The sequence below is a fragment of the Scyliorhinus torazame genome, chromosome 10 (genome assembly GCF_047496885.1).
Source record: "Scyliorhinus torazame isolate Kashiwa2021f chromosome 10, sScyTor2.1, whole genome shotgun sequence".
Classification (NCBI taxonomy): domain Eukaryota; kingdom Metazoa; phylum Chordata; class Chondrichthyes; order Carcharhiniformes; family Scyliorhinidae; genus Scyliorhinus; species Scyliorhinus torazame.
Window position 1 is genome coordinate 197524639 of NC_092716.1, and position 23789 is coordinate 197548427.

Sequence of the window (23789 nt, forward strand, 5' to 3'; positions counted from 1 at the left end):
GTAACCAATCTCTGTATTAATTTCATACATGCTGCAGTGAATCATGAAGGAGGTGAGAGATTTTTTGGGGGGGAATGTTAAGAATGTGTGTGAATAGCGAGTGAACAGGACCATATTTGGGAGGGGGAAACAAAGGAGGGAAACATATGGGCTGGGATTCTCTGGCCATTCGCTGGCAGCAGGATTCTCTGGTCCTGCTGACAGCGCATTCCCTCCCCTGGGTTTCCTGGTGGGGCTTCAATTGGAATTCCCGCTGACAGTGGCAGGAACACAGAATGCCATGACCAGCGATTGGTACACTGCCTCCCGCCACCATGAAACATGCGGCTGGGAGGCCAGAGAATCCCGCCCATGTTCTCCTCCCTAATGATGTCAATACTAGGTTAGTGTCCAGAGTTGAGACTAGGCTTCCAAGGTGAGTTTTTTTTTCAGTAAGGTGAGTTTAGTTTTGTTGAGTGGAAGTTATCCCAAGACTATTTAGATTAGTCCCTAATGGATTCAAAGCATCTTTGATCCCTGCAGTCTGAGCTGGAATAAACCCCCGTCCCAAGGGTTAGGGGTGCATTTGAAGTGGTCTGATTATTGTGGGTTCAAGTCACACTTGAGACTTGAGCATAAAATCTAGGCTGACACGCCCAATGCAGGACTGAGGGAGTCCTTCATTGCCAGAGGAAGGTGACATCATTCAAAGGAGGCAATAAACTGAGGCACCGCTTGCCATCCTAAATGAACATAAAAGGTTCCATGGCACAATTTTGAGGAAGACCAGGGGAGACACTGGCGTCCTTGCCAATATTTATCCTTCAACCAAAATCACTGGGAACAAATTATCTGCAACAACATCTTGCATTTAAACAGTGTATTCAACATAGTAAAATGTCCCAAAGTGCTTAGTCGTTACCACATTGCTGTATGTTGGAGCTTGCCATGCAAATTTGCTGTTGTGCTTCCTACATTACAACAGTAACTACACTTCAGAAGTTTTTTATTGGCTGTTAAGTGCTTGGGGATGTTCTGAAGTCATGATGATCCCATGAGATCTCAACATCTCATCTGAAAGATGGCACCCCCAACAGTACAAAACTCCTTCAGCACTGCGCTGGGAATGTCTGCCTGGAATTAGTGCTATCTCTCAATAAAGGTTGTTGCTGCTTTCGGGCACCCTGAAATCATGAAAGTCATTCTAGACATTAATTCTTCCTTTGAAAACTTTCATCCGAATTTTCCAAGTTGTAGCTTGCGCTGCAGACTGAAAAATCAGTCCCCAGGAAATTATCCCCAAGTAGCGAAACATAGTTTACAAATAGGAGATTGATAATCAAGCCAGATACTGTGTAAATGGGTGAGAACAATTTTTCCACAGATTTGATTAATGATCTGGATCTTGCCGTGTCCATAGCAACCACAGTGTGACGGTTGGAAGAGATGGCGATGCCTTGCATGTGAAGCGGTTTCTCATGAATTTCCCCTGAGATGAATCCCAATGGTGGTGATTAAACAGAATTTCACTGCCTTTTGGAATCGAGCTGTCTGGTTGTTTTATCTCTCTTTTCTGAAAGCCCCAAATCATATTTATTTTATTTCCAGCCAGGAAAGTCATTTACTCGGTTCTTGGCCGTGGACTAACCAGTGCAGATCATTCCCCTGTAGCTGAGGCTGCTGCTACCTTACTCACAGGCCATCGCAAGGGATAAGGACACTAATCCACAACAAAGTCCCAAAGCTGATTGAATGCATTCCTGGAGTTTTCATCACATGACCAACTGCCACATCCCCCATGCACCTCTACCTTTGCCCCTCACCCCACAACGCATAACCGTGCCAAACAGAAAGCAACAATGTTTTTCTTTAACCAGTTAGATTTTCTACCACAAACAACAGTGTGATAGCGACTAATTAATCTGTTTTAATGATACCAGCTGAGAATTAAGTGTTGCCAAGAACAAGGGGGAGAAACTGGCATGGATTCCTTTATATCCACCGGATATATTCATTCACTGGCTCAGCCAGCATTTTAATTGCCTATCCCGAATTGCCCTTGAGAAGGTGGTGATGAACCGCCGCCTGGAACCACTGCAGTCCATGTATTGTAGGAACACTCACAACACTGTTCGAAAGAGATTTCCAGAATTTAGACTGAGCGACTGTGAAGGAACGACGTAATAGTTCCAAGTCAGGGAGGTGTGAAATTTGGAGGGAAACTTGCAGGTGATGGTGTTCCCATGCATCTGCTTCCCTTGTCCGACTGAAGTGGTAGGGGTTTTGGGTTTGGAAGGCGCTTTCGAAGGAGCCATTGTCAGTTACTGCAGAATATCTTGTAGATGGTGCACACCGCTGTGCATCTGTAGTGGAGGGAGTGGATGTTTAAGGCAGTGAATAAGGATGCCAACCAACCTGGTTGCTTTGCAAGTGTTGTTGAAGCTGCACTCATACAGGCAAGTGGAGAGGATTCCATCACACTCCTGACTTGTGCCTTGGAGATGGTGGACAAACTTTGGGGAGTTGGGAGGTGAGTTATTCCACAGAATTCTCAGCCTCTTACCTGCTCTTCTAGACACTGGGCTGGATTCTCCGATCAGCAACGCTGAAATCTCATTCGGCGACCGGCCGGAGAATCCACTTTTCCGTACGCAATCGGGGGTGGTGCTGTTTTTGAGATGCTCCGCCCCCTCAAAAGAGGCATACTTGGAGAGTACGCCGCACGACGTATGGGTGGCCTCAGGACGTCACCTGAGCAGCCTCCCCGATGCTCCGTCCTCAATGGGCCAAGTCCCCGACGCCGTCGGGCACGTGTTCTCACACCGTTCGGGGGCCGCGCATAGCGGCCACGGACTGAGTCCAGAGCCGCCACTGTCGGGGGAGGGGGGAGCTGTTCCGCTGGCAGGGGGGTCTTCGGCTGTGGTTGGGGAGGACTGGTGGGGGGTGGTCTGGGTGTGGCGAGGCTGGTTACAGGGGGGCAGTTTTTGGCAGGCCGGGTTTGCGCGCGGCCGGCGCCATGTTGCACAGCGCGGCCAACGGCGTGCTCATGCATGACCACGGACCCGACCATTATCCGGACGTATCCGCAGGTAAAGCCGGGGGCTTTACGCTGTGCACCGCCCCCCCCCCCCCCCCCAAAACCAGGCAGAGGATCGTTGTGGGGGCGGCGCCGTCTTTCTGGTCGTAAGACCAGATGGATCCTGAGGACATAGCCACAGGATCGGAGAATCCAGCCCAATATTTATGTGGATGGTCCAGTTCACCTGGTGTCAAACCCCCAGGATTGTGATAGTGGGAGATTCAATGATAGTCATACAATTGAATGTCAAGTGAAGGTGGTTTCTCTTGTTGGAGATGATCATTGCCTGGTACTTGTGTGATGCGAATGTTGCCACTTATCTGTCCAAGCCTGAATGTTGCCCATGTCTTTCTGCCTATGGGCATGGACTGCTTCAGTGTTTGAGGAGTCGTGAATGGTGCTGAACATTGTGCAGTCATTGGCGAACATGCCCATTCCTGACCTTATGGTGGGTTGAAGGTCATTGCTGAAATAACTGAAGATGGTTGGGCCTAGGACACTACCCTGAGGAACTCCTGCAGTGATGTCCTGGAACTTAAACGATTGACCTCCAACAGTGCTGATGCATAATAAAAATGAAGATTTATATTGTGCCTTTAATGTAATAAAACATCCCAAGGAGCTTCACAGGGGTATTATATTAGGAATTCTGACATGGAGGCATGGACGGGGTTACTAGGGCAGATGACCGAAAGCGTGGCTTAAGAGATCGGCTTTAAAGGGGAAGAGAAAGACCAAGAGGAATGGGTAAGAGAAAATTATGGAGCTTAGGACCCAGGAATGCACTGCCACCAGTGGTGAAATGATTTGACATTGTGGATCTCATAATATCTCAAGAGGGCTGAGGCTGGAGGAGACTTGAGTAGGGGAGGGGCAAAGAATGGAGGAATTCGAAAAACAGAGTTGAGAATTTAAAAATTCATGACCTGTTCAGCAGAGATTTGGATGACCTCCGATTTACAAAGTGTAGCATATTGAAGGCCGCACAGTAGTGCATTAGAATAGTTTAAGTCTAGAGGCAACCGTTGAAGTGTTGGGTACTCTGATACACAGACGAACCAACACGGTTGCGAATGGTACAACGCAGTTTTATTTCAATGAACTATTAACATATTCAACTCTGGTATTCAGCACATGGTGAACCTCTGAGTGGCTGGCAATGAGGTCTGTGCCCTGAGCCCTCTCCTGCTCGAGTGCCTAAGAAGTGTCGTGTTCCCTGCTTTGTACTGTGTATGCTCTTGTCCGTGATTGGCTGTTGTGTTTTGTGTGTTGATTGGTCCGTTGATCTGTCCATCATTATGTGTGTATGAATATCATGACAACCGTGACATAGAGGAGGGTTTCAGCAGCAGGTGAGCTGAGGGAGGGTGAAGTGGGATGGTGTTACAGTGGTGCAAATAGGAGGTCTTATGATGCTGACAGATGCAAGATTAAGGTACGGAATTTCGTTGGGGAGGGGGGTGGGGGGGGGTGGAGCGGTGGAATGTGGGAATAGGGAGGCGGATTCATTTCCTGGTCGCGGAACTGGAAGCTTTTTGTGGACCACAAAGGAATCCGCACCGAGTAGTTTAAATGAAACAAAAGTTTTCTTAATTACGATGAACTATTATTTACGGGTCACTTTCCGTCCATACCAACATCGGCAGACTTTATACAAGAGCTAATTACACATGGTTTAGAGTTCCCTACCCCCTTAGCGGGGGCGCTTGTATTTGGCGAGGTTAACACATATTCTAATTGTTGCCCCCTCATTATTCCCGTGCTGGTTATGACAGAACTGCCTGGCACTTTCACTGAGATGGAAGTTTAATTAGAGAGGGGGGTGGCTCGATTGGCCAGTTAGTGACTGGGAGGAGGTGAGGACAGAGGCATGATACCAGGGATGCAGGCCATGTTCTGGCCCCAACTCAGCAAGCGGCCATTTCTGTGGCGGCTGCCTGTGAACGATTTCTTTAAAATATAAAGAACGTACATCTTCAAATTGGCCAGGACCGATGCAGAGCTGAATGCCAGGGGAGGGGAATGTTGATAAGTTTCATTGCTGGAAATTTTTCAAAAATCTAAGTATCCTCTTTTTTTTTAAAATCACAGAAACATTTTCAATGCTGCCCTGGTTCCCGAAAGGCTGGAGCTGTTTGGCTTCACACAGTTCCCGACTGCCGCCCACCATTGTAAAAATGAACTTGTAACAATTTCCTTCATTCCATAAATATGCCTAATCAAAGGCCGTCATGTGGCACAGTGGTTAGCACTGGGACAACAGCGCTGAGGACTCTGGTTCGAATCCCGGCCCTGGGTCACTGTCCATGTGGAGTTTACACATTCTCCCCGTGTCTGCGTGGGTTTCACCCCCACAACCCAAAGATGTGCAGGTTAGATGGGTTGGCCATGCTAAATTGTCCCTTAATTTGAAAAAGGAAATAATTGGGTACTCTATATTTACAAAAAAAAAAAAATCTGCCTAATCAATGAAGGGAGGGACTTCATTTTCCTGCTACCGTTGTGAGTGTGGGTGGGGTGGGGAACAGAGGCAGCAGACTGGCATCCAGGCCATCAGTGCCATTTTGCTTCATTGCCCACCCCTGTGCAGTGCATGAACATGTGGCCCTAAGAGTATTTATTCCAGAAACTTCCACCTTCAAAAGTTGGGAGGAGGTGCGTTTGGTACGTTAACACCAGCCTAGGCTATTTGATCTAAATGCCCAGTTTCTGTATTGCAAATTCTATGTAATTACATAGATTACATAGAACATACAGTGCAGAAGGAGGCCATTCGGCCCATCGAGTCTGCACCGACCCACATTAATCCCTCACTTCCACCCTATCCCCGCAACCCAATAACCCCTCCCAACCCTTATGGACACTACGGGCAATTTTTAGCATGGCCAATCCACCTAACCTGCACGTCTTTGGACTGTGGGAGGAAACCGGAGCACCCGGAGGAAACCCACGCAGACACGGGGAGAACGTGCAGACTCCGCACAGACAGTGACCCAGCGGGGAATCGAACCTGGGACCCTGGCGCTGTGAAGCCACAGTGCTATCCACTTGTGCTACCGTGCTGCCCACAAAATTCTTATTTGTCAGTCTAGCTGCCATTTTCCGCCCATTTCCAGGATCTATTTCGATACAACCTTCAGAGGAAATTTAAAAAATATATATATATTTATTGAATGTTCCCAAGATTTCTGTCGTGGGGTTTGTTTGCAGCCATAGCCTGGAAATTAATCTTTAATTCCTGGAGACTCGGGCAATTCTGGAGGGTTGGTACCGGATTCTGGGCATTTCAGTCTCTGAGCATTTCTTCAAGAATCAGGGCAACACTAGTTTAATGTCTCTCTTCTTCAGACCGCCATAATGGAATGCCAATAATTTTTCAAAATGTTAAGAAATCTTCTGTATTCCCGAGGTTGGATTTTGAAGAACCACTGCGAAGGATATGAAAGACGTACCTTTTTTAGATAGCACTTGACCTCAGGGCCTTCCAAAGTCCACACTGCCGATGATATGCAGTCGCTGTTCGAACATAGGCATGTGGCAGCCAATGTGCGCACAGCAAGTCCCCACAAACAGCAATGAGATTAATGATCAGGTAATTCTGCTTTTTTTTTTCAGGTGGGAGGTAAGGCATAAATATCAATTGTGACACGAGGGTTAACTCCCTGCTCTTTGAAATAGTGCCATGGGATGTTTTATTGCTACTTGAGAGGGGAGACATGACTGTGATCCAAAAGACAGCACCTAAGAGTGCAGCACTCCTTCATTGAATGTTTCAACTTAGGTTTTGTATCCCAATCTCTGGTGTGGAATTCAAAACCCATAATCTTCTGACTCTCGGGGCAAGAGTATTACTCACTGAATGGCCTGGGTGAGTCCATGTTTCATTTTATGAAGGAGATGCTTCTCAATTTCTGTCCGTCTCACACTCTTGATTATCAGATACACAATGTGGAGGAGCTCAATGGGGGAAGGGGCAGTCAGAGGACATCCTTTCAGATCTAGGCTGTGCCATCCACAGCTCCAGGTTGGATGCTGCCTGTGGTCACTTTTGGCTATGTCTCCATAGTCTCGATCTCAGCTTCGTGGTTCTGGAGAAGAAATAAAGAGTGTCTGCCACTTCACTTGAGGCCTTCTGTGACCGATGGCTACCACAAAATTGGTGGGGAATTTAATTGGTACATCAGGAAAGTATTGGGAGGTCGATGTGGAAAGGGGGTGGGGGGGGAGGCGGGGGAGAGGGGCGAGGAAGTTGAAGGGTGTGCTTGTCACCTTCAGAATGTAGTGATATTATGTGTCGAGTCACAGTCATTGAGCTTTAAAGCACAGTAGGCCCTTCCCCCATCTTATCTGTGCCGACCATCAAACACCAATCTATTCTAATCCCATTTTCCAGAACTTGGTCTGTAGCCTTGTTTTTTACGGCGTTCAAGTACTCCTCTAAATGCTTTTTAAGTGTTGTAAAGATTCCCGCCTCTACCACCCTTTCAGGCAGTGAGCTCCATATTCCCACCGCCCTCTGGGTGAAAAGGTTTTCCCTCAAATCCTCTCGAAATCTCCTGCTACTTAATTAAATCTATGGTTATTGACCCCTCTACTAAGAGGAGAAGTTTCTTCCTAACTACCCAATCTATGTCCCTCATAATTGTACACCTCAGTGATTTACCCCCTAAGCCTTCTGAGTTGGAATAAGTGGGTCTTTTTCTGGTTGGCAAGCTGGTCCTCCCACAGTCCAAATATGTGCGGGGTAGGTGGATTGGCCATGCTAAATTGCCCTTCGTGTCCAAAATTACCCTTAGTGTTGGGTGGGGTTACTGGGTAATGGGGATAGCGTGGAGGTGTGGGCTTGGGTAAGGTGCTCTTTCCAAGAGCCGGTGCAGACTCTATGGGCCGAATGGCCTCCTTCTGCACTGTAAATTCTATGATTCTATGGAACTAGTGGTGTGCAACAGCTTTCAGTCCTTGTGCATAAACTATTTACAAGATTTAGGAATAGAATGTACTATAACAGTTGTCCCGGTTTCTATTCCCGGCAATTGTAGTTTCTTGATTTGAGGAGCATGGTGGCACAGTGGTTAGCACTGCTGCCTCACAGTGTTCGGGACCTGGGTTCGATTCTGGCCTTGGGTGACTGTCTGTGTGGAATTTGCATATTCTCCCGTGTCTGTGTGGGTTTCCTTTCAGGTGCTCTGATTTCCTTCCACAGTACAAATATGTGCAGATTAGGTGGATTGGCCATACAAATTGCCCCTTAGTTTCCAAGGATGTGCAGGTTAGTAGGATTGGCCATGATCAATACGTGGGGTCATGGGGATAGGGCAGGGAGTGGGCCTAGGTAGAGTGCTCTTTCAGAGGGTCGGTGCAAACTCAATGGGCCAAATGACTTCCATCTGCACTGCAGGGATTCTATGGAAAACATGTTGCAATGAGGAAATAAGAAATGGATATAGATCATTTAGGTGAGTGGGCCAAAATTTGGCAGATGGATTTTAACGTGGATAAATGGAGAGAAACTTCAACATGCTTCAGTGAAGAGGAATCTGAGTCTCCTCATGCATGAATCACAAAGTTAGTATGCAGGTGCAGCAGGTAATCGGGAAGGTAATTCAAATTTTGACATTCATGGCTAATGGAACAGTGTATAATAGTAGGGAAGTGTTGTAACTATACAGGGCATTGGTGAGACTGCATCTGGAGAACTGCGCACAGTTTTGGTCCCCTTACTTGAGGAAGGACGTAAGTGGATTGGAGGGCAGTTCAGAGCAGGTTCACTAGATTGATTCAAGGGATGAAGGACTTGTCTTATAAAGAACGATTGAGCAGTTTAGGTCTCTACTTGCTGGAGTTTAGAAGAAGGAGAGATCTAATTGAGGTATATCAGATGCTAAAGGGAATTGACAGGTTAGGTATAGACTTGATGTTTCCCCTTGTTGGACATTCTAGAACGAGGGTCCATAGTTTTAGGATAAGAGGTGGCAGATTTAAAACCTAAATGAGAAGGAATTACTTCACTAAACGTCATTAATCTGTGGAATTCTCTACCCCAGAGTGCAGTGGACGACGGGACACTAAACAAATTTGAGGAGGTAGATAGGTTTTTAGTTTAGTAGTGGGATGAAGGGTTATGGGGAGTGGGCAAGAAGGTGGAGATGAGGCTGAGCTGAAGTCAACCATGATCTATTGAATGATGGAGCAGGCTCAAGAGGCTGAACTGCCTATTCCTGTTCCTAGTAACAACCCCAACCTTAATCAGCCTCTCTTCATTGCTGTAATGCTCCAGCCCAGGCAACATCCTGATCAATCTCCTCTGTATAGTACACTTGTTTTTTTCTGTTCAAAGACCTTGGAGAGAATATTCCAGGAATTAGCTGAAGATTTTTCTTGTCAGCCCAAAATCCTACAGCAAATTACAGACAGACCTGATTATATCATAAGGCATTATTCTGTCTCCTCCCACAAAGATGTTCCATGACCTGTTTATCCTGGAATAAGCACCATCCCACATCAAGTACCTACACCCCAGGGACCCTCCAAAATCAAAACAATGTTCCATTAGCTATCTAACTGTAAACAAGTAAACGGATAAAATCAAAGGTTACCTCACTTTTCCAACCCGCTTAATCACAGCTTTAGCAGACATACTGCCTGTATGTATCTAAACCAGGGTTTTTAAAAATAACATTACTGCAACAAATATAATGTATAACAATTTCTTACATTCATCAGCGTCATCTCCGAAATTACTGATTACAATTACATAATTATATAATTACATATTATGGCAAGAACGCGGCATGGTAGCACTGGTTAGCATGTTGCTTCACAGCTCCAGGGTCCCAGTTTGATTCCCGGCTTGGCGTCACTGTCTGTGCGGAGCGTGCATGTTCTCCCCGTGTCTGCATGGGTTTCCTCCGGGTGCTCCAGTTTCCTCCCACAGTCTAAAGATGTGCAGGTTAAGTGGATTGGCCATGCTAAATTGCCTTTGGTGTCTAAAAAGGTTAGCTGGGGTTACAGGGTTGGGGTGGAGGTGTGGGCTTAAGTAGGGTGCTAATTCCAAGGGTATGTGCAGACTCGATGGGTCGAATGGCCTCCTTCCGCACTGTAAATTCTATGAAAGGACCAATTGAGGTTCTTAAGAGATCAATTCAGCGTAATTTAAGGGATGCTTTTGCCACGTTTGACATACTGTGGGTGGGTCAGGGCTTGGGGGGTGAGGAGTGGCGGCTGCCTCCACAGCATGGGGAGACCATTCCGTAAATCCTGGGGCATTCCCTATGGACGCTGATGGATGGAGATGGAGGCCCTCCTGATAGGTCACTTCATTACCAAAGAGGACCACTGTGGGTGTACCCATGCATACGGACTCCAGGGGTTCAAGAAGGCGGCTTGTCCCCACCATCTCAGTGGTAATTGGGGATGGGCAACAAATGCTGGCCTTGCCAGTGATGCTTACATCCTCTGAACAAATACATTTTTAAAAACAGCCAAAGTAGAGTTGCCCCTGGCTTTCTGGCCTGCCATCAGAGTCACCACTGGCCTATCAAAATTCAATCCCTGGAGTGTATAATGAAAACTGTACCAATATTATTCACTTTATAAGATTTACCATTTCATTTTGGAGATTCCCCTTAAAGGAACTTCTTCCTGCTTGTTTTTATTTGACGTCCTGGATGAGCCAATGTTATTAATGACGTCTAACCCAATTTGACCGGCTGTTACCTGTAGCAACGAAGATACTCCTCCACCAACATTGCAATGCCCATCTCCTTGAACATCTGGGAAGTAAACACCCTATTTATTCAAGGGCATTCCACTTTGCAACTATGTTCACAGTGTGTTGTGCTTGGTTTAAGAGGAGAATGCAGAACAAGCACAATGGACAGCCAAAACTACTGATATCTGGAAAACATCCAAATTTAGTTTGAAACAGAAGAATAAAGTAATACTGCAGGTGCTGCATGAACTGGGAGATGATGAACATTGAGTTTGGTGTAATCCTATTCCACTAAATGCTCCCTGATGCAATGGTTTTGATTGGGTGCCCCCCACCCCCTCCACCACCTTACTGTTAAAAGCCTCCAGCCCATATCTGAGGCTGTGTCTTTCTGGTCATGGTTAACTGGTAAGTTCTGTATTGTGACCTTTCTGGAGGTTAATGGTGTTTAATGGCAGAGAGGTCAAACCAGTTTCTGTACCTGCTGTCTATTCCATCTGCTTTTAAAGATGGCATTTAACCTTTGAGAAGCATCAGCTTATCCATTTGTAAGCTGATACTTCCCCTGAGGCAGTGCGTCTCTGATAGGTTTTATTTTGTAACACTTATTGTGTCTCTCCATTATTTCCATGTCCCAAAAAAAGGCCGCAGATTTTTCTGGAATGGAGTATCCTTCCTGCCCTGCGAGTTGGCCTTTTTCCCTCAAACTTTGTCTCGATAATAGTTTTTTTGCCAAAAAAAGCTGAAAATGATGGAGACTGTGGCAGGTGGGTCCTTGGTGAACAATAGGCCTAACAGCCTTAACCAAGATGTGGGGATGCCGGCGTGGGACTGGGGTGAGCATTTAAAAAAAAAAAAAAAAAAATGTTTTAAGAGCCTTAACCAATAAAGAGATGAGAATGATGGAGAAGGAAATAGGATGAGATAGATAGGGGCAAATCAGGTACAGAGAGATAAAAGAAGGGAAAGGGAAAAATATAAAAACAAATTATTTAAAGTTTTCAAAATCTGCAAGAATAACCTATCACTTGTAGAGTTGAGACTCCAAAGTTTAAATTGACCCTTTTTGTCCTGGAGGTGTTGGCTGGCATTGAAGGAGCTAAACTCTTGCCATGGAAAGGGCCCTTACACTTATGTACTAGCCCTATCTATTTGTGACTGGTGCATTAGGTAAGTAATGTACAAATGCAACAATTTCTTGAAGCTGAGGGTGAGCTGCTTTTTGCCTCAGGTAATTGGTTCAATGACATTTGATGATTTTTCAGCGCATCTCTTCTTTTGTCACAAGCTCCTGGCCAGTTTACTCATAAAGGCGAACCATTAAACAGGTGATTGTTTTGGCATCAAATGCTGGCCCAACCATTGGAATTGGGGTGATGCTAACACACCACTTTTATTTCTATGACCTCTACAGCTCTGCCAAAGAATAAGAAAAAGAAACGCAAGGTGGCGAGTAATTACTGCAGTGTGCGTCCTCCTGAAGATAGTTTGTTCACAATTAGCGAGCACCAGAACAACTGCTTATACAACCTTTATCATTCTCACTTTCTGTCTTGTCTCGGCTAACAGGCTTTATTGGGAACATTACGTTAACCATTCTCCATTGCTATAATCTGTCAGTTGCAAAGGTGTCTCACAATGCATTCAGCTCATTGACTATTTAGGACAGTTTAAGTAGAACAGCTTTGTTTTTCAGTTCAGCCCATTCATGGTGCTTTCACCAATGCAGTGTTTTCTTGGATTCTTTCCTATCAGTAACAGAATCTTCACTGACTTCAGTCCCTGTAACACCTCTCCTTAACTCGATTCCTTTTGGGAATAGTTTAGCTGTTCCTGCCAGCTTGTTGAGCTCCTCCTTGTTTAGAGGGGATGAAACATGAACCCCCCCCCCCCCCCCCCTCCCCCCCCCCCCCACCCCCCCCCCCCCGGACACCCTAGGGGCTCGAAGTCGGGCATTTGGAGACCGTGACTTCCTCCTTTTGAATGCAGTTGAGTACCCAGGGGTTTGCAGCACAGAAACAGGCCAGTGGGCCCAACTAATCTCTGCCAGTGTATTTTGCTGCACATGAGCCTGCCCACGCTCTGCGTCATCTCATCCCATCAACGTGCCACTCTATTCCACTCTTCCTCGTCTGCTTATCCAGTTTCTCCTTAAATGTCTCTGTGCTATTTACCTCAACTGCTCCATATGGTAACGAGTTTCATAATCTCACCACTCTCTGGGTAACAAAAGTTTCTCCTGAATTCCCTTTTGGATTTATTAGTGAGTACCTTACGTTTATCGGCCTTGGATTTTGATTCCCCTACAAGTGGTCACATCTTTTCTATGGCTGTCCAAAATGTTGTCATGTCGACTGAGAACCTTCACCTAGATTTTCAAGTAGCAAGATCAAATTATCGATAGGTTAATTTTTAAAAATAAATTTAGAGTACCCAATTCATTTTTTTTCCATACGAGGCAATTTAGCATGGCCAGTTGACCTACCCTGCACATTTTTGGGTTGTGGGGGCGAAATCCACGCAAACACGGGGAGAATGTGCAAACTCCGCACGGACAGTGATCCAGAGCCGGGATCGAACTTGGGACCTTGGCGCCGTGAGGCAGCAGGGCTAACCCACTGCGCCACTGTGCTGCCCCGATATGCTCTGTCAATAGTAAACAAAGAAAAGTACAGCACAGGAATAGACCCTTTGGTTCGCTGAGCCTGTGCCGATTATGATGCCCGAACTTAAAAAAAAAAAAAGTCTGCCCTTGCGCCCCTTGTACCCCTCTATTTCCTTCATTTTGTTTTAATAAATTCAAAGTGCCCAATTAATTTTTCCCAATTAAGGGTCATTTATCATGGTCAATCCACCTACCCTGCACACCTTTGGGTTGTGGGGACGAAACCTTTGCAGACACTGGGAGAATGTGCAAACTCCACACGGACAGTGATCCAGAGCCGGGATCGAACCTGGGACCTCGACACTGTGAGACAGCAGTGCTAACCACTGCACCACCGTGCTGCCCCCCTCTATTTCCTTCCAAATCATGTATCCATCTAGATGCCTCTTGAATGTTGTGAATGTGCCTGCTCCCACCACATCCGCCGGCAGAGCGTTCCAGGCACCCACCATTCTGCATGGAAAACTTACCCCGCACGTCTCCCTTAAACGTTCCCTCTTTCACCTTAAACCTGTGCCCCCTTGTAATTGACACTTCCACCGATGGAAAAAGCCTCTGACTATCCATCCTGTCTATGCCTCTCAGAATTTTGAAGACCTCAGCCTCCGTCTTTCCAGTGAAAACAATCCTAGTTTATTCAGCCTCTCCTCATAGCCAACATCCTGGTGAACCTTCTTTGCACTCTTCTTTGCAAAGCCTCCACATCCTTCTGATAATGTGGTGACCAGAATTGCATGCAATACTCCAAGGGTAGCTACAGCTTGCTTTACTGTTTCATTTGGGAAGAAAAGCACCCCCAACAATCCAGCACTCCATCTGTACTGCACTGGACGTTTCAGCCTTATGTATCCAAGCCTCTGGAGTGGGTCTTGAACCAACAGCCTACTGACTCCAAGGTGAGCACGCTACCAACTGAGCCATGGCTCAGATATTGGTGTGTGAAGGAGGAGGTGCTACAACTCAGCCAATTTATTCAGGCTGCTATTGAGGACAAGGGGTTTCATTGACACTGTTGGAAGATTTTGCACGGCATGATATTCGAGTTGCAAGCAGAATGCTCGTGTGTATCCATCCACCAAACTGTTCTATCTTTGCTCTGGCACTGTGCTTAGCTGGGAGCAGTGCCCGAGTCAGGGAATGGAGATTAATGCAGCTCTGGATCATTGATTCGATAGAGTAACATGATCTCCCAGACTGCAGGGGTAAAGAGAGAAATAACAGCATTGGAAAATGAAACTTATTGATTGAAGCTCTAAATAATGAATGAGGATGGCTTTGCCTCCAGGCTGTGAGAGCTGGGACAGGCTGCATTTCCTGTTTCAGGCTGGTTATATATAGTAACGAATACCATCATTTGCTGCTTCTTTTTCGTGGCATCTTGTGTAATGAAGGGCAGGTTCTCCTGGGCTGATGAATGGATTATATGTGAAGAGAGCCCAGAGTAAGGGCACTGAAGAAAGTGGAATCTCCATGTGAATTTGTTGATGTTATTTATTTGGCGAACATGTGAAAAGAAAAGGATCAAGTGACTGATCAATGTCTCCACCCCCTACCAAAATGGACTCTGATGATGAGGAGAGCTGGGTTGAGGATCACTGGGAAGAATGGTAAGAAAGTTCTCAAAATCCAGCATGTGATGGTTTGGAACGCTGCAGGCTTGGGGATATTTGGTTTTCCACAGGAGCTCATACATTTTCAGTCCATCTTTAACCAGAGGATGAGCGATTTATTACTCAATGCAAGCTGGACTCTGTCTACTGTCTCCTGACAAAAGATTGTTTTATGCATTGTTTCAAAGCATAGCATTGCCAGAATGCTCCATTAGAATTTTATCAAAGGGAATTTTTTTTTCTCACTAGTTTTCTTGTGATCATTCCTGGCTAGAATCCATCTGGAGGACCCTCTGTTACAATGCAAACTACAGTGTCTGTGAGCCATTAACTAAATCTCATCTCCCACAAGCAGATGTTTTATTCATTTAAAAAATATATATTTATTTTGGGGAAAAATATATGATTTTCTTATCATGGAAAAACAGCTTTGTCTTACGGTCGAAACCTGGGTCTTCTTTGAGAGAGATGCATAATATAAAGATGTAATGTATAGCCGAGTTTAAACGGCCCCTGCTGTCCTAAATCATGAACCATGTTACGTATTCTGATGCTGGGATATTATGGTTTTTAAAAATAAATTTAAGAATACCCAATTCATTTGTTCCAAATAAGAGGCAATTTAGTGTGGCTAAACTACCTACCCTGCACATTTTTGGGTTGTGAGGGCAAAACCCACGCAAACAAGGGGAGAATGTGAAAACCCCACACGGACAGTGGGATGTTATATGATTGTGTTACAGATTTGAACTAAGTTATTCTGCAGAAAATTGTTGTGGCCCCATTGAAAAAAATGATTCAGTCCTGAGCCTGTATAATACTGGTTTATTTCACTATCAAGTAATGGATCTACTGAGCTACCTGTTGCTGTATACAGCCCAAGATTGAACTTGCTCCACATGTTCAATGGCTACATTTGGGCGACGGGGAGATGCAAAAAGGTGCTTTAATCCTTGTTTAGAAAATTAACTGATAACCATTGTGGGTTTAATTGCCTTTGTAGGTTTACTTCTGTTTCACTGTTTGTTCTGGTCTTTTGTCTCTTTTTCAATGTTGAAATGTGGGGCAAGTGGAGACCATTTAACCCCTCAAGCTTGTTCTGCTATTTTGATGAAATCATGGCTGATCTGTAATTTATTAGTTAATAAAAATCCATCAGTCTGGGATTTAAAATGAACAAATGATCTGGCATCAATTGCCCTTTGCGGAAGAGAGTTCATAATTTTTGCCAGTTTTGCATGTAGGAGTGCTGCATGTAGGAGTGCAACAGAAAAAGTGAGTCTGGCACGGAGGGAGTGCTGTATTGCTGGAGGTGCCATCTTTCAGATGAAACATTAGATTGGGGCCTCATCTTGCCTCTCTGGTGGAAGTTCCCATTACTATTTTGAAGAGCTGGGAATTCTTCCCAGTGTCCCGACCAGTTTTATCCCAAAATCAACATCACAAACAGATGTTCACGATCACATTGCTGTTTATGGGATCTTGCTGTGGACAAATTTGCTGCTGCATTTCCTACATTATGACAGTGACTACATTTCAAAAGTATGTCATTGTCAGTAAAGCACTTTGGACATTTAGTGGCCCTGAAAGCTGCTGTATAAATGCAAGTATTTGTGTGGCGAGGGGATCAGATATGGAGTTGTGCTGACGTGTAACCCCAAAAGCTCTCTGCACCAACATGAAGGTGACAGTGTAACTGCATCCTCCCAGTGAACTGATGCCAGAACATCCATTTGCTACTTCTGTAACTCAGTAACTCAATGCAACATAACAGCCCTAGCATAATGGAGTTAACACTGACCTGCAAGGAAAATGATGAGCATTAATGCTTCGACTTGGGTAATTGGGAAGTTTTGATAGCTCGTTGGTACTTGCAGTCTTTTGATGCTTGGGGGTGGAGTTTATTTGCAAGTGGAGCTATTCAGACTTGCCTTAATTGCCAGGGTCAAGCAGCACCCTGGCCCAATACCTTTGGGGCCCATGTGGTATTCATCCTTGGTGTTATTGAAGTGGTGCTACGCAAATACATTTCTCCTCCAATATACCTTCTTCCAACTTGGAAAAAAAATGCAATTCAGTTTAGGTAGAATGATCGAATGTGCTAACCACTGCGCCACTGTGCTGCCCTGAATGAAATTAAGTAAATCATGGTTTGTTGTAATACTAAAGCATCCTGCATCTCCAGACTTGTAGACAGTAGTGCGATGTTTTTTATGTTGATCTAATTCGGAAACCTAGTCTGGAATTTTCTGCTTCTCCACCCTAGTGTGAGAATTTACAATTAGTCGTATATGAAGTTGCATAGTATAAAATTGGACACCATGTCAGCAATTCCATGCTGGTTGCATGTCAACATACACCTATACTATGGGTACTTTACTTGCGGAGGGGGAGATGTTAGGTGGCCTGCTCACCCAATGTGCTTCACATTCGGGTGTGTGTGTGTGTGTGTGTGTGTGTGTGTGTGTGTGTGTGTGTGTGTGTGTGTGTGTGTGTGTGGACTGAGTGCAGCTGGGTGTGGGCGTGTGGGCGTGTGTGTGGACTGAGTGCAGCTGGGTGTGGGCGTGTGTGTGCGTGTGTGTGGACTGAGTGCAGCTGGGTGTGGGCGTGTGTGTGCGTGTGTGTGGACTGAGTGCAGCTGGGTGTGGGCGTGTGTGTGCGTGTGTGTGGACTGAGTGCAGCTGGGTGTGGGCGTGTGTGTGGACTGAGTGCAGCTGGGTGTGGGCGTGTGTGTGGACTGAGTGCAGCTGGGTGTGGGCGTGTGTGTGCGTGTGTGTGGACTGAGTGCAGCTGGGTGTGGGCGTGTGTGTGCGTGTGTGTGGACTGAGTGCAGCTGGGTGTGGGCGTGTGTGTGCGTGTGTGTGGACTGAGTGCAGCTGGGTGTGGGCGTGTGTGTGCGTGTGTGTGGACTGAGTGCAGCTGGGTGTGGGCGTGTGTGTGCGTGTGTGTGGACTGAGTGCAGCTGGGTGTGGGCGTGTGTGTGCGTGTGTGTGGACTGAGTGCAGCTGGGTGTGGGCGTGTGTGTGCGTGTGTGTGGACTGAGTGCAGCTGGGTGTGGGCGTGTGTGTGCGTGTGTGTGGACTGAGTGCAGCTGGGTGTGGGCGTGTGTGTGCGTGTGTGTGGACTGAGTGCAGCTGGGTGTGGGCGTGTGTGTGCGTGTGTGTGGACTGAGTGCAGCTGGGTGTGGGCGTGTGTGTGCGTGTGTGTGGACTGAGTGCAGCTGGGTGTGGGCGTGTGTGTGCGTGTGTGTGGACTGAGTGCAGCTGGGTGTGGGCGTGTGTGTGCGTGTGTGTGGACTGAGTGCAGCTGGGTGTGGGCGTGTGTGTGCGTGTGTGTGGACTGAGTGCAGCTGGGTGTGGGCGTGTGTGTGCGTGTGTGTGGACTGAGTGCAGCTGGGTGTGGGCGTGTGTGTGCGTGTGTGTGGACTGAGTGCAGCTGGGTGTGGGCGTGTGTGTGCGTGTGTGTGGACTGAGTGCAGCTGGGTGTGGGCGTGTGTGTGCGTGTGTGTGGACTGAGTGCAGCTGGGTGTGGGCGTGTGTGTGCGTGTGTGTGGACTGAGTGCAGCTGGGTGTGGGCGTGTGTGTGCGTGTGTGTGGACTGAGTGCAGCTGGGTGTGGGCGTGTGTGTGCGTGTGTGTGGACTGAGTGCAGCTGGGTGTGGGCGTGTGTGTGCGTGTGTGTGGACTGAGTGCAGCTGGGTGTGGGCGTGTGTGTGCGTGTGTGTGGACTGAGTGCAGCTGGGTGTGGGCGTGTGTGTGCGTGTGTGTGTACTGAGTGCAGCTGGGTGTGGGCGTGTGTGTGCGTGTGTGTGGACTGAGTGCAGCTGGGTGTGGGCGTGTGTGTGCGTGTGTGTGGACTGAGTGCAGCTGGGTGTGGGCGTGTGTGTGCGTGTGTGTGGACTGAGTGCAGCTGGGTGTGGGCGTGTGTGTGCGTGTGTGTGGACTGAGTGCAGCTGGGTGTGGGCGTGTGTGTGCGTGTGTGTGGACTGAGTGCAGCTGGGTGTGGGCGTGTGTGTGCGTGTGTGTGGACTGAGTGCAGCTGGGTGTGGGCGTGTGTGTGCGTGTGTGTGGACTGAGTGCAGCTGGGTGTGGGCGTGTGTGTGCGTGTGTGTGGACTGAGTGCAGCTGGGTGTGGGCGTGTGTGTGCGTGTGTGTGGACTGAGTGCAGCTGGGTGTGGGCGTGTGTGTGCGTGTGTGTGGACTGAGTGCAGCTGGGTGTGGGCGTGTGTGTGCGTGTGTGTGGACTGAGTGCAGCTGGGTGTGGGCGTGTGTGTGCGTGTGTGTGGACTGAGTGCAGCTGGGTGTGGGCGTGTGTGTGCGTGTGTGTGGACTGAGTGCAGCTGGGTGTGGGCGTGTGTGTGCGTGTGTGTGGACTGAGTGCAGCTGGGTGTGGGCGTGTGTGTGCGTGTGTGTGGACTGAGTGCAGCTGGGTGTGGGCGTGTGTGTGCGTGTGTGTGGACTGAGTGCAGCTGGGTGTGGGCGTGTGTGTGCGTGTGTGTGGACTGAGTGCAGCTGGGTGTGGGCGTGTGTGTGCGTGTGTGTGGACTGAGTGCAGCTGGGTGTGGGCGTGTGTGTGCGTGTGTGTGGACTGAGTGCAGCTGGGTGTGGCCGTGTGTGTGCGTGTGTGTGGACTGAGTGCAGCTGGGTGTGGGCGTGTGTGTGCGTGTGTGTGGACTGAGTGCAGCTGGGTGTGGGCGTGTGTGTGCGTGTGTGTGGACTGAGTGCAGCTGGGTGTGGGCGTGTGTGTGCGTGTGTGTGGACTGAGTGCAGCTGGGTGTGGGCGTGTGTGTGCGTGTGTGTGGACTGAGTGCAGCTGGGTGTGGGCGTGTGTGTGCGTGTGTGTGGACTGAGTGCAGCTGGGTGTGGGCGTGTGTGCGTGTGTGTGGACTGAGTGCAGCTGGGTGTGGGCGTGTGTGTGCGTGTGTGTGGACTGAGTGCAGCTGGGTGTGGGCGTGTGCGTGTGTGTGGACTGAGTGCAGCTGGGTGTGGGCGTGTGCGTGCGCGTGGACTGAGTGCAGCTGGGTGTGGGCGTGTGCGTGCGCGTGGACTGAGTGCAGCTGGGTGTGGGCGTGTGCGTGCGCGTGGACTGAGTGCAGCTGGGTGTGGGCGTGTGCGTGCGCGTGGACTGAGTGCAGCTGGGTGCGGGCGTGTGCGTGCGCGTGGACTGAGTGCAGCTGGGTGCGGGCGTGTGCGTGGACTGAGTGCAGCTGGGTGCGGGCGTGTGCGTGCGCGTGGACTGAGTGCAGCTGGGTGCGGGCGTGTGCGTGCGCGTGGACTGAGTGCAGCTGGGTGCGGGCGTGTGCGTGCGCGTGGACTGAGTGCAGCTGGGTGCGGGCGTGTGCGTGCGCGTGGACTGAGTGCAGCTGGGTGCGTGCGCGTGGACTGAGTGCAGCTGGGTGCGGGCGTGTGCGTGCGCGTGGACTGAGTGCAGCTGGGTGCGGGCGTGTGCGTGGACTGAGTGCAGGTGGGTGCGTGCGTGTACTGAGTGCAGCTGGGTGCGGGCGTGTGCGTGTACTGAGTGCAGCTGGGTGTGGGTGTGGGCGTGTGCGTGTGCGTGTACTGAGTGTGGGTGTGGGCGTGTGCGTGTACTGAGTGCAGCTGGGTGTGGGCGTGTGCGTGTACTGAGTGCAGGTGGGTGTGTGCGTGTGCGTGTACTGAGTACAGGTGGGTGTGTGCGTGTGCGTGTACTGAGTGCAGCTGGGTGTGGGTGTGGGTGTGTGCGTGTGCGTGTACTGAGTGTGGGTGTGGGTGTGTGCGTGTACTGAGTGCAGCTGGGTGTGGGTGTGGGTGTGGGTGTGTGCGTGTGCGTGTGCGTGTACTGAGTGCAGCTGGGTGTGGGCGTGTGCGTGTACTGAGTGCAGCTGGGTGTGGGTGTGTGCGTGTACTGAGTGCAGCTGGGTGTGGGTGTGTGTGTGTACTGAGTGCAGCTGGGTGTGTGCGTGTGCGTGTGCGTGTACTGAGTGCAGCTGGGTGTGGGTGTGTGCGTGTGCGTGTACTGAGTGCAGCTGGGTGTGGGTGTGCGTGTGCGTGTACTGAGTGCAGCTGGGTGTGGGTGTGGGTGTGTGCGTGTGCGTGTACTGAGTGCAGCTGGGTGTGGGTGTGGGTGTGGGTGTGGGTGTGTGCGTGTGCGTGTGCGTGTACTGAGTGCAGCTGGGTGTGGGTGTGTGCGTGTGCGTGTACTGAGTGCAGCTGGGTGTGGGTGTGTGCGTGTACTGAGTGCAGCTGGGTGTGGGTGTGTGCGTGTGCGTGTACTGAGTGCAGCTGGGTGTGGGTGTGTGCGTGTGCGTGTGCGTGTACTGAGTGCAGCTGGGTGTGGGTGTGCGTGTGTGTGTGTGTGTGGGTGTGTGCGTGTACTGAGTGCAGCTGGGTGTGGGTGTGTGCGTGTGCGTGTACTGAGTGCAGCTGGGTGTGGGTGTGTGCGTGTGCGTGTACTGAGTGCAGCTGGGTGTGGGTGTGCGTGTGTGTGTGTGTGTGTGGGTGTGTGCGTGTACTGAGTGCAGCTGGGTGTGGGTGTGTGCGTGTGCGTGTACTGAGTGCAGCTGGGTGTGGGTGTGTGTGTGCGTGTACTGAGTGCAGCTGGGTGTGGGTGTGTGTGTGTGCGTGTGCGTGTACTGAGTGCAGCTGGGTGTGGGTGTGCGTGTGCGTGTACTGAGTGCAGCTGGGTGTGGGTGTGTGTGTGTGCGTGTGCGTGTACTGAGTGCAGCTGGGTGTGGGTGTGTGTGTGTGCGTCTGCGTGTACTGAGTGCAGCTGGGTGTGGGTGTGTGTGTGTGCGTGTGCGTGTACTGAGTGCAGCTGGGTGTGGGTGTGTGTGTGCGTGTGCGTGTACTGAGTGCAGCTGGGTGTGTGTGTGTGCGTGTGCGTGTACTGAGTGCAGCTGGGTGTTGGTGTGCGTGTGCGTGTGCTGGGTGTGGGTGTGTGTGTGTGCGTGTGCGTGTACTGAGTGCAGCTGGGTGTGGGTGTGTGTGTGTGTGTGCGTGTGCGTGTACTGAGTGCAGCTGGGTGTGGGTGTGTGCGTGTACTGAGTACAGCTGGGTGTGGGTGTGTGTGTGTGCGTGTGCGTGTACTGAGTGCAGCTGGGTGTGTGTGTGCGTGTGCGTGTACTGAGTGCAGCTGGGTGTGGGTGTGTGTGTGTGCGTGTGCGTGTACTGAGTGCAGCTGGGTGTGGGTGTGTGTGTGTGCGTGTGCGTGTACTGAGTGCAGCTGGGTGTGGGTGTGTGTGTGTGCGTGTACTGAGTGCAGCTGGGTGTGGGTGTGTGTGTGTGCGTGTACTGAGTGCAGCTGGGTGTGGGTGTGGGTGTGTGTGTGTGTGTGCGTGTGCGTGTACTGAGTGCAGCTGGGTGTGGGTGTGTGTGTGTGCGTGTGCGTGTACTGAGTGCAGCTGGGTGTGGGTGTGTGTGTGTGCGTGTACTGAGTGCAGCTGGGTGTGGGTGTGTGCGTGTGCGTGTACTGAGTGCAGCTGGGTGTGGGTGTGTGTGTGTGCGTGTGCGTGTACTGAGTGCAGCTGGGTGTGGGTGTGTGTGTGTGTAATATCTACAGCATGTACATGGGGCTACAAGGGGCAATGTTAGCAAAGAGGTTGTACCATAAACAAAGAACGGGGAAATGTTGAACGACAAAACAAACTCCTGTAACGACAAGGAAGAACAGAAACATATTAACACAGTGGTATTATGAGTTCAATGTACAAACAGGCTCATAAGTCCAGTCTAGTAGGTGGGCGATGAATTCGGGTTGACCGCCTCAAGGGTGGGTCTGGATCCACCGGCTGAGGAATGGGCCTGGCCACGGGTGACGATGGAACGGGCATGGTGGCAGGAAGCTCCACAAAGTCGATATCAGGAACAACAGGAGGGCGTGGTGCCGGTGTAAGTTCCCGTAGCGAGCGTGGAAGCAGGTGAAGAGCCCGGCGATTGCGCCTACGAATGGATCCATCAGGCATGCAAACCAGCAACGAGCGGGGAGCCACGCGTCGGAGAACTTCGGCAGGTGCTGACCAGCCACCTTCTGGTGAGTGGATGCGGATGTCGTCTCCAGGCGCCAGGGCGGGAAGATCAGTTGCCCGTGTGTCATATGCCATCTTCTGGCGAACGCGCTGCTGTTGCATTCTGTGTAGTACCGGAGCATTGTTGGTTGTGGGTACCAGAATGGATGCCACAGTGGTCCTGAGGGCGCGACCCATCAACAGCTGGGCTGGTGAGTGGCTAGCTGGGCCGATCGATAGGCTAGCAGGGCTAGGCAGAAATCCGATCCGGCAGCAGCAGCCTTGCAGAGGAGCCGCTTGACGATGTGAACGCCCTTCTCCTCCTTTCCATTGGACTGGGGATGCAGAGGGCTGGACATCACATGTGTGAAGCCATACGAAGCAGCAAAGGACGACCATTCCTGGCTGGCAAAACAGGGCCCATTGTCCGACATGACAGTAATCGGAATGCCGTGGCGAGCGAAGGTGACTTTGCAAGCCCTTATGACAGCGGACGATGTCAAATCGTGCAGGCGTATGACCTCTGGATAGTTTGAAAAGTAATCAGTGATGATTACATAGTCCCTGCCGAGCGCGTGAAAAAGGTCCACACCCACCTTCGCCCAGGGGGACGTCACCAGCTCATGGGGCAGAAGCATCTCCAGAGGTTGCGCCGGTTGAAACCTTTGGCAGGTGGGGCGGCTGAGCACCATATTGGAAATGTCATCACGGATGCCCGGCCAGTACACCGCCTCTCGGGCCCTCCGTCTGCAGTTCTCGACCCCC

General features: G+C 49.6%; 1 protein-coding gene across 3 annotated transcripts in view; it reads left to right on the forward strand.

The window, feature by feature from the left end:
- The window catches only part of mapk8ip1b (mitogen-activated protein kinase 8 interacting protein 1b), a 263887-nt gene that overhangs the window by 55348 nt on the left and 184750 nt on the right, over positions 1-23789 (forward strand). The window contains exon 1 of one of the 3 annotated variants that reach the window (XM_072466232.1): positions 14790-15041. The exons of the other annotated variants lie outside the window; for them this stretch is intronic. Within the exon in view, the coding sequence (XP_072322333.1) occupies positions 14971-15041 (71 nt within the window). The 5' untranslated portion in view covers positions 14790-14970. Of the gene's footprint in view, positions 1-14789; positions 15042-23789 lie in introns of those variants that run through there. 3 annotated transcript variants of the gene reach the window in all.